The sequence below is a fragment of the Bos grunniens genome, chromosome 15, assembly GCF_055505025.1.
Source record: "Bos grunniens cultivar Pamir isolate PY7600 chromosome 15, Bosgru_T2T1.0, whole genome shotgun sequence".
NCBI classification, from domain to species: domain Eukaryota; kingdom Metazoa; phylum Chordata; class Mammalia; order Artiodactyla; family Bovidae; genus Bos; species Bos grunniens.
Genome location: NC_141179.1, coordinates 49,469,571 through 49,479,175, shown reverse-complemented (window position 1 = coordinate 49,479,175; position 9,605 = coordinate 49,469,571). Strand labels below are relative to the sequence as shown.

The window sequence follows — 9,605 nt, the reverse complement described above, 5'->3', positions numbered from 1 at the left end:
CATAAATAGGTCTCTTACATACTGCTCCTGGTAGATAAATAATCAAATTATTATTCTCAGTTATGTTTACTGAACACAACTCACTTTAGTTGTCAGTTAAATTAAACACAGTTCACATTTAGGTATCAAGAAATAATGTTATATAACTTTTTCTATATAAAGAAAAATAAGGAGTAAATTTAAATAGATTCATTTTTATCTAAGACCTTTATACTCTTCAAGTCTATCTTTATTCCTTATATACTTCTAAACAACTCTATAGAGGTGTGTCTGTGCATGCTAAGTCTCTTCAGTTGTGTCCGACTCTTGGCAACCCTATGGACAGTAGCATGCCAGGCTCCTCTGTCCATGGAATTCTCCAGGCAAGAATACTGGAGTGGGTTACCATGCTCTTCTCCAGAGGATCTTCCCAATCCAAGGACTGAACCCAAGCGTCTTCTGTCTCTTTCATTGGCAGGTGGGTTCTTTACCACTAGTGCCATCTAGGAAGCCCATCTATAGAAGTAGTAGAATGCTTTAATAACTTTTCTTTTTTCTTCTTTTTAAGCCACCACGTTTGGAGGTTTATGAATCAAGTACACTAAATTGTGGGAAATTCTGCAAGAGATGGGAATACCAGACCACCTGACCTGCCTTGAGAAACCTGTATGCAGGTCAGGAAGCAACAGTTAGAACTGGACATTGAACAACAGACTGGTTCCAAATAGGAAAAGGAGTACATCAAGGCTGAATATCGTCACCCTGCTTATTTAACTTCTATGCAGAGTACATCATGAGAAACGCTGGGCTGGAAGAAGCACAAGCTGAAATCAAGATTGATGGGAGAAATCTCAGTAACCTCAGGTATGCAGATGACACCACTCTTATGGCAAAAAGTGAAGAACTAAAGAGCCTCTTGATGAAAGTGAAAGAGGGGAGTGAAAAAAACTGGCTTCAAGCTCAGCATTCAGAAAACTAAGATCATGGCATCCAGTCCCATCATTTCATGGCAAATAGATGGGGCAACAAAGGAAACAGTGGCTGACTTTATTTTGGGGGGCTCCAAAATTACTGCAGATGATGACTGCAGCCATGAAATTAAAAGATGCTTACTCCTTGGAAGGAAAGTTATGACCAACTTAGACAGCATATTAAAAAGCAGAGACATTACTTTGCCAACAAAGGTCTGTCTGGTCAAGACTATGGTTTTTCCAGTAGTCATGTGTGGATGTGAGTGTTGGACTATAAAGAAAGCTGAACACTGAAGAATTGATGCTTTTGAACTGCAGTGTTGGAGAAGATTCTTGAAGTCTCTTGGACTGCAAGGAGATTCAACCAGTCCATCCTAAAGGAGATCAGTCCTGGGTGTTCATTGGAAGGACTGATGTTGAAGCTGAAACTCCAATACTTTGGCCACCTGATATGAAGAGCTAACTCATTAGAAAAGACCCTGATGCTGGGAAAGATTGAGGGCAGGAGGAGAAGAGGACAACAGAGGATGAGGTGGTTCAATGGCATCACTGACTCAATGGACATGAGTTTAGATGAACCCCAGGAGTTGGTGATGGACAGGGAGGCCTGGCGTGCTGCGGTTCATGGGGTCGCAAAGAGTCAGACACACTGAGTGACTGAACTGAACTGAAAACTAAATTGGAATATATTGCAATCTGGAAAAGCTATAACATCATGGATGTTGTCAATGGTCATGTACTCAAACAAACCACAGATGCTATAGTAACAGGAGTTAAAGGAGACCTAAATCTTATACTACTGTTCATGGAACATGTGTAGGAAAATATAAAATCAATCACCACAGTCCTGAGTGTGCATTGTGTCTCAGCCTTTCAGGTGTGGTTAGTGTTCCCTTGGCATGCAGCACATATCACAGTCGTTATTTGTTGTTGCCTAAAGCCTCACATCCTTTCATGCAATTGCTACTGGTCCTGCTCATAAAAGCCACAGATACTGCTCTTTTCTCCCTCTTCCAAGTTCTTTTCCCATTTTTATTGGCTTTTCTGTGAATGCCCTTAGATTGGTGACTTGAAACTCAGGTTCTTATCTCTGCTGTTTAGACTTGGCCCTGGCATCAGCATCACCAACACCTTGGGTGACTCTCCTTTTAACAACTCTACACCAGAGAAGCCCCAGTGATGCAGCTGACAGTCTGCCTTTGTGGGTGAATGGAATTCAGAGCCAGAGAAAAAAAGATAACCCCTTGTCTATCCTTACTCAATAAGTCCCTTCAAAATGGGTCATTTCCAAGTTCCATGTCGGAGGTTTTTATTGACAAGCTCCCAACCTAATTCAGGTAACTAAACAAATGAGCTACTGTTGATAATATCATTTTTTTCAACTGTTCATCATGCAAATACAAAGATGTATGCTGTCCCACTTATAGACCCTAATCTTTTCAGCCATCAACACTGTCCAAAACATAGCTTGATCCCTTGGCTGGAGAACCTATGAAACATTTTTATCTATAGCCCTCTGAAAGGCATTGGGTTGATGCCTATAAATTGCAGAGTTTTCCTTGGAAAACATAAAATCATCTTAAGGAAGTTTAGTTTGAGTCTTCAAGACACCTACCAGGCTCCTGGTCACCTTATCCCAGAACAAGGGTGGCAAGGTTTCAGATTATTCAGGTTCAGCAGCTTCTTTGCTCCAGCGCCTGCTGGGAATCGTATCCTTTTTTATGCTCTCATATACATCTCTAGGAAGCACAAGCACATCCTCATGAGAATGAACAGATACTATGCCCCTGGGAATACTGACTCCACTCGCTTGATCACTGTCTGTCAATAATAACCTCTCCTAAGAAAATGCAGAGAGCAAGTTTCTGTCTCACAGTCAGATTTAATTCCTGTGACCCTGTTCCCACATCAGATGCAGGCTTTGGGAATGCCAGTCTCAGATGTTGGTAAGGCAGCCATATCCAGCTGTAGCTCCAAGATAAAGTACGTACCTTAGCAGACTCAATGTTAGACTATTACAGACCTTAGGTGGAGTTCTGTCCACAGAACTCTATTTGGTCATCACAATGTTTTAGTTTTAATGCTAATGCATTTAAATAGCTTATGAACTCTCAAATTTATCACAGATTCCCCCTTTTTTCATTATCTTCACATTTACTGGCAACCAAAGGCATTTAATCTCACAGAGCAGAAAGCCAAGGGTCACAAGTAGTCCTAGTATCTTGGACTCTCAAGTTTAGAAGAGAAAATCAATTTTTATCAAGCCCTTAACTTTTAAGATTGAAAGTAAATAAAAGGTGTAATTTTAATAATATTTTATGGGATGACATGATTTTTCAGGCAGAGAGTAGAAAATAAGATCTAGTAAAACACCTTACTCTTGAAAAAGTAAGAAGAGATAAATGAATCAGTTTTGATGAGCCAACAATGATGACTCTGTCTCCAGGTTAATAGAAGAGGGAATGTGCTGGGGATGGGGCTACAGTCATCAAATCAGATCAGGAAGGAAATTGAAGAAAAGATGCCCATAGACTATTAATCTTGGTTTTCCACTCCCCTCCAAAAATGCTTACTCCAGTTAAAGTACTAAATAAAGTAATATAAATGTCTAACCTTGATATACATATCACTCTAGGATCATAATGCAATTATACAGCTCAAGTTCAACTATGTTACATCTTCCCATCACTTTTTGACAGGTATCTGCATTGTTTTGAGTTGAAAATCCATTGGTCTCCAGGTAACAAATTGGGACCAGGAGGAAAAGCAGCTGGAACCAAACAAAAGAAAAAAAAATGTGTTTTGTTTATTTGTTTGTTTTTTCAGGAAGGAAGGCAGGAGAAATCTGGACCTATAGGGTCTATTTTAAGTAAAAGGTACATTTATCTAAGTAAATTTAGGTAAAGTCAGGTAAAATATAAAATAAAATATATTACTTTCTTCTTCCAATTCAAATTGCTGCCTAATCCCTGCCACTTTCATTTATTTTCCCCTTGTTCCTTTTTTCTTATTGTTAATATTATTCTTTTAATGGAAAAGGCCATGAATTTAACAACAAATATTTCTGATAAAAGGGATTGCTCTGAGTGGTCTTTCTGAGACCACTTCTGTCTACATCATGTACTCATAGCATTTCCCCATTGCCCTGGAACTACTTTCATTCTTTTTAAAGCATGTTGCCTATGAAAACCTTTTTCTGGATCATTTTTCTTCTCTGAGGTTTAAAATATAAAGGAACAGAAGTTTATAAATATATGACCCTAACTGACTTATAGGGCTTCCCTGGTGACTTAGTGATAAAGAATCTTCCTGGAGACAAAGGTTTGATCCCTGGGTCAGGAAGATCCACTGGGGGAGGAAATGGCAACCCACTCCGTTATTCTTGCCTGGAAAACCCTATGTAAAGAGGGGCCTGGAGGGCTCAGACAGGACTGAGCAATTAAACAACAACAATTGACTTATGGGGATTTAAAGGGGCAATACAACTTGCACAAAAAACAAAAATGATTAAGGGTAACTACAGTACAACAGGCAGGATGGCCCAAACCTTACTCTGAGACAACCAAATCTTTCAACCTACAAACTCTTCAGGCTAGAATTTCACGGTCTGAGTTTGCCTTAAAAGTCAGTTTTTTACAGTGTACCATTCAAATCATTCAGCCTCATTGTCTAGTCACTGGTGCAGTAAGCAGCCCCATCATTCATTTATTTCACACAGAGAAAATAAGATATTAGACTGCTTTAGGCCTGCACCATGCACCTCTTGCTTCTTGCCTCAGGGCTGACACTGAGGAGTGAGACTTTCATAAGTACTATTAGGTGTTCATGCTGCAGTCCATAAGGTCACAAAGAGTCATACATGACTGAGTGACTGAACTGAACTGAACTAGGTGTTCATGTTCACCACTTCCCTGGTGGCTCAGCAGTAAAGACTCTGCCTGCTAATGCAGGAGATGCAGGTTTGATCCCTGGGTCCAGAAGATCCCCTGGAGAAGGAAATGGCAACCCACTCCAGTATTCTTGCCTGGGAAATCCTATGGACAGAGGAGCCTGGAAGGCTGCAGCCCATGGGGTCACAAAAGAGTTTGACACAACTTAGCAACTAAACAACAACAATAACTAAGTGTTCATGAATCTGCAACCCAGAAGAACGGGACAATCAACAACAAATAGGGTCAGTTTTGACCAAATAAGATCCAATGGAGAAATCTTCCCCACTTTATTTTCCTGGATAGAGTATCATAAGGCATATTTGATAAGGCTTCAGTAATGGAGCTGCAGGATTTGCAATAGTCACCCCTAATAGTATCTGGCTTATTACTGATTCATCATCTCTCAGCTCCAGATTTCTTTTTGCCTGCTCCTTGATGACAGTGTTGGATTCTGTGACGATTTCTCTTCTGTCTCTTGGCACAATGTTAAGACTTGTCACTAGAGGGTGGTAGGAGAACACCAGAGCAAGAGGGGTTTTCTCTCCCTGCTTTCTGTGTTGCTTGCAGGCCAGACTCACAGAACATGTCAGTTCCCCATTGCCTGGCACCGTGCGGTTTCTTCAGTGCTCAGCTCCAGCAGTGCATAGCTCCCTCCAGCATTCACACACTGAGCTTGTTCTCCAGCTCTTCAGTGGAACAGCAGGGGTATAACCAGGGGCCCAGCCAGAATGGACCAGCACCCCAGCTGAAACAGCTTCCCTACATCTTCTCATTAGCCTTGGCTATGTGGCTGTACATTGATTTAGTACAATGGGTGAGCTGTCTAACAACCTGGCCACTGAAACCTCCTCCCAGAAAGGCAGCCTGGAACTACCTGAGGCTGAGGCTTAGGCAACCTCCTCGTAATCTAGTTCAAGTGGCACCTGACAGTCATAGCCTTCTCTGGCATCTAGAGTTCAGAGTGTCAACTGAAAAAAAAAATAAATAAATAACAATCTAAAATTTGAGAGTTGTGTTTTTTTTTTTTTTTTTTTCCAGCAGACCTACTGAGGACTTCAAACCCACGAGGCAGCATCTCAAGTAACTGAGAAAACTGCTCTGAGGAGTTGTGGGGGGAGTAGCTAGGATATATAGCTACAAAGGCAAACAAAGGCAGCAACAAAGGCAGGTGGTCAGATCAAAAGATTACTGTTAAAAATAGACTAGTTATCTCAAGCTACAGAATTTAGTAGTTTTCTATATACAAGAAGATACAAGAGTCCGGGCATGTACATCTCAAATATCTGGGGCCAAACCCAGAGATTTTGAGACCACATGGCAGTACTTAACAATCAGAAGTAAGCTAACTAACTGCAGTAGAGAGTAGCAAGTCTTTAATGACAATCAGGGTGGCAGCACCCATAATGATCGGTTGCATTAGAGGATGGCATTGAAGACAAGCTAAGTAGACAGTGACTAGGCATTACTTGAAATACATTTAAAACAGAGAACTTCTGACCATCAGACTGGCGTCAACCACTCTAACAGGAAGCTATGACTCCTCAGATTATCTGAAAGATTTAAATCACTTCACATACCGGGTAGTCATCAACTGGATGTGAGTCTTGGTTCCCTAGATGAAATAACCTGCCATGCCATTATAAGTACACAACTACAACAGCAAAAAATACCCAGGTCTTTCCCCAAGTAGACACATGTCCATTTACAAAAGTTCTTGTTTACTGGGGAAAGACAAATACCCAGATTCTTTGAGGACTATTGATATAGGATACAATATCTCACTGATATGGGAAACCAAATATACCATCATGTTCTTGTTTGGTTAAAGTATGAGATTATTGAAGCAAGATGATTGATGGAATTCTGGACCAAGTTTATCTCATAGTGAACCTGATGATTTTCAGTTCTACCTGTGTAGAGATGCACAGTTATATACACAGATGCCTGAGTATATAAGTGGCAAGATTACATTTAGTAGCTGGTGAAATCTCATGTTGTTACTCTATGTGGGATGTTTAAACCATTATGGTGGGAAAGACAAAGTGCAAGGTCCCATTCACATAATTTATTTATACAAAGCACAAACAAATTATGTGAATGAATGGTTGTCCTAGAATCCTATGGAATCTATCACTGGTTTTATGGGTGGATTGGTGGACAATTTGGTGCTAAAAGAAAAGTATAGCCGCTCGGTCATGCCTGACTCTTTGTGACCCTATGGACTGTAGCCTGCCAGGCTTCTCTGTTCTTAAGAATTCCCAAGCAAGAATACTGGAGTGGGTTGCCATTTCCTTCTCCAGGGGATCTTGCAGACCCAAGGATAGAACTTGGGCCTCCTTCATTGCAATCAGACTCTTTATGGTCTGAGCCACAAAATATAATACAACAGCAAAACAGTCCCATACATGGGTAGTCATAAAAAAAAATGATGAAAAAAAATTATCATAATGTGCGGTTCTCTTGGTTGTCAAGAGAGGTTATCTGACTTATGTGGATATACATGGACTTCTGTACTTTTCTGAAAGGTGTGGATAGTTGGTCATGGGACAGAATAAGCAACTCTGAAAGAAGAGAAAAAAGGAAGTCTGTAGAATATGTATGTGAAGTACATATTGCAGAGGGTCATAAAGAGTGAAAACCTTTTATCTCATGCTGAAAGTGAAAGTGTTAATCGCTCAGTCATGTCCGACTGTTTGTGACCCCATGGACTGTAGCCCGCCAGGCTCCTCTGCCCATAGTATTCTCCAGGGAAGAATATTGGGGTGGGTTGACATTCTCTTCTCCAGGATATCTTCCTGACCTGAGGATCAAACCTGGGTCTCCAGCATTGCAGACAGATTCTTTACCATCTGAGCCATAAGGGAAGCCCCTTACCTCATGCTACCACCCACCAAATCTCATGCTACTACCCACCAAACAGTACACACCTCAGTGGAGGAATTCAATAACCAAGTGGAGAGAACCTACATAGAAATATCACTGGGCCTTAGCTCCACTGATGCTGGTCCAGTGGGCCCATAGATGGAGTCGTAATGGCAGAGTTAGAAATAAAGCATGAGCCAAAAGTATGAGCTCTCTTTTCTCAAGGCTGATCATGGGGAAACAGTACAATCCTCATTCCTGGGATGTTAAAAATGTTATTACAAGTGTTTAATGTTCAGCTAACAGCAGCAAAACTGATCCAGAGCACTTGATATGACATTTTACATTCACACTGGGTATGCCCCTATAACATAATAAAGGACAAAAATAAATTTACCTACATAAGATCCAATGTTAGGTTACACTGATGTATATTTTAGGATCCACTCTATATATATCTGTTTTGGAAGCATGTAGAGAATTGAGAATTTTAAGGAAAAATTTCAATTATTAGAAGTGTTTTTTTGTATATCATTCAGAAAAGAACTGGCTTGTTAATAAAGTTACCTACATAAATCTGAGCTTTTATTATTGCAGAGTCTGGTGAATATTTTATTCAGGCCTCATACTACTTTCAAATATAAATATTTGTTTATATACATTATTTCACTTTATCTTAAAAACAAAAATAATTTTGGTGTTATTAATATGAACTTACTGAATAAGAAAGCTAAGCAAATATCATACAACCTATAAGTTGAATAGTTTGTACTGTTGGAGGCATATCTAGGCATTTGGTGGAGAGTTACACCTTTCTACCAAAGCATTCATTCAAAGCACTTAACTCTGAGACAGCTAAAGATTAGATTTGGAGTCGCTTCTGAATTAAGACCTTGATAACAGCCTTTTGAATCTGCTTAGTCTTCACACTGTAGATGATAGGGTTGAGTACAGGAGGAATAAGCAGGAAGATATTGGCCATGATGGTGTGGACAAAGGGAGGTGCTGAATGGCCATAGCAATGGACAAGAGACAGGCTGATGAGAGGGATGTAGAAGATGGCAACAGCACTGATGTGGGAAATGCAGGTGTTGAAGGCTTTCTGCCTGCCCTCTATGGAGGCGATGCTGAGGACAGATCGGATGATCAGGACATAGGAGAGCAAGATACAAGGACAGTCAAACCCTGTCGTGGAGAAGAGTGCAAACAGACCAAGGATGCTGTTGATTCTGTTGTCTGTGCATGAGAGTTGAATGAGATCAACATGGTAGCAGTAAGAATGTGAGAGGACCATAGAACTGCAGAAGGACAGCCTCTTGACAACAAGCACAACTGGCAACATGACAGCAACATTTCTTGTCAACATGCTCATCCCAGTCTGGGCGATCCTGGCATTGGTGAGGATGGTGGTGTATCTCAGTGGATCACAGATGGCCACAAAATGGTCAAAGGCCATGGCCAGCAAAACCCCAGACTCCATGAAAGTAAATCCATGGAGAAAGAACATCTGAGCAACACAGGCATTTAAGTTGATCTCTCGGGCTTCAAACCAGAAGACACCAAGGGTAGTGGAAAGTGTGCACAGGGATAAGCTCAGGTCTGTGGCTGAAAGCCTAGAGAGGAAATAATACATGGGCTCATGAAGGCTCTGTTCACGGAGGACCACAAACAGGATCATACTGTTTCCAGAGAGGGCGCCGGCATACAGGAGGCAAACAGGGATGGAGACCCAGATCTGGGCCGCTCTCAGGCCTGGAATACCCGTCAAGAGGAAGGTCAGAGGCTGAGCACTGGTATTGTTGAGGACCCACATAATGAGAGGCTGAGAAGACAGGGATATTTGAATAATTAAACATAACAT

At 41.0% G+C, this 9,605-nt stretch overlaps 1 protein-coding gene across 1 annotated transcript; it reads right to left on the bottom strand.

Moving 5' to 3' along the window:
- Positions 1 to 8,606: 8,606 nt before the first annotated feature.
- LOC147358035 (olfactory receptor 51F2-like) lies at positions 8,607 to 9,605 on the bottom strand. Its single transcript, XM_086342030.1, has one exon. The coding sequence runs from the start codon at positions 9,603 to 9,605 to the stop codon at positions 8,607 to 8,609; it is 999 nt and encodes a 332-aa protein (XP_086198156.1).

Excerpts from the sequence above, each read along its gene's own strand:
- LOC147358035 (XM_086342030.1), bottom strand. The coding sequence starts at position 9,605 with ATGTTATGTTTAATTATTCAAATATCCCTGTCTTCTCAGCCTCTCATT.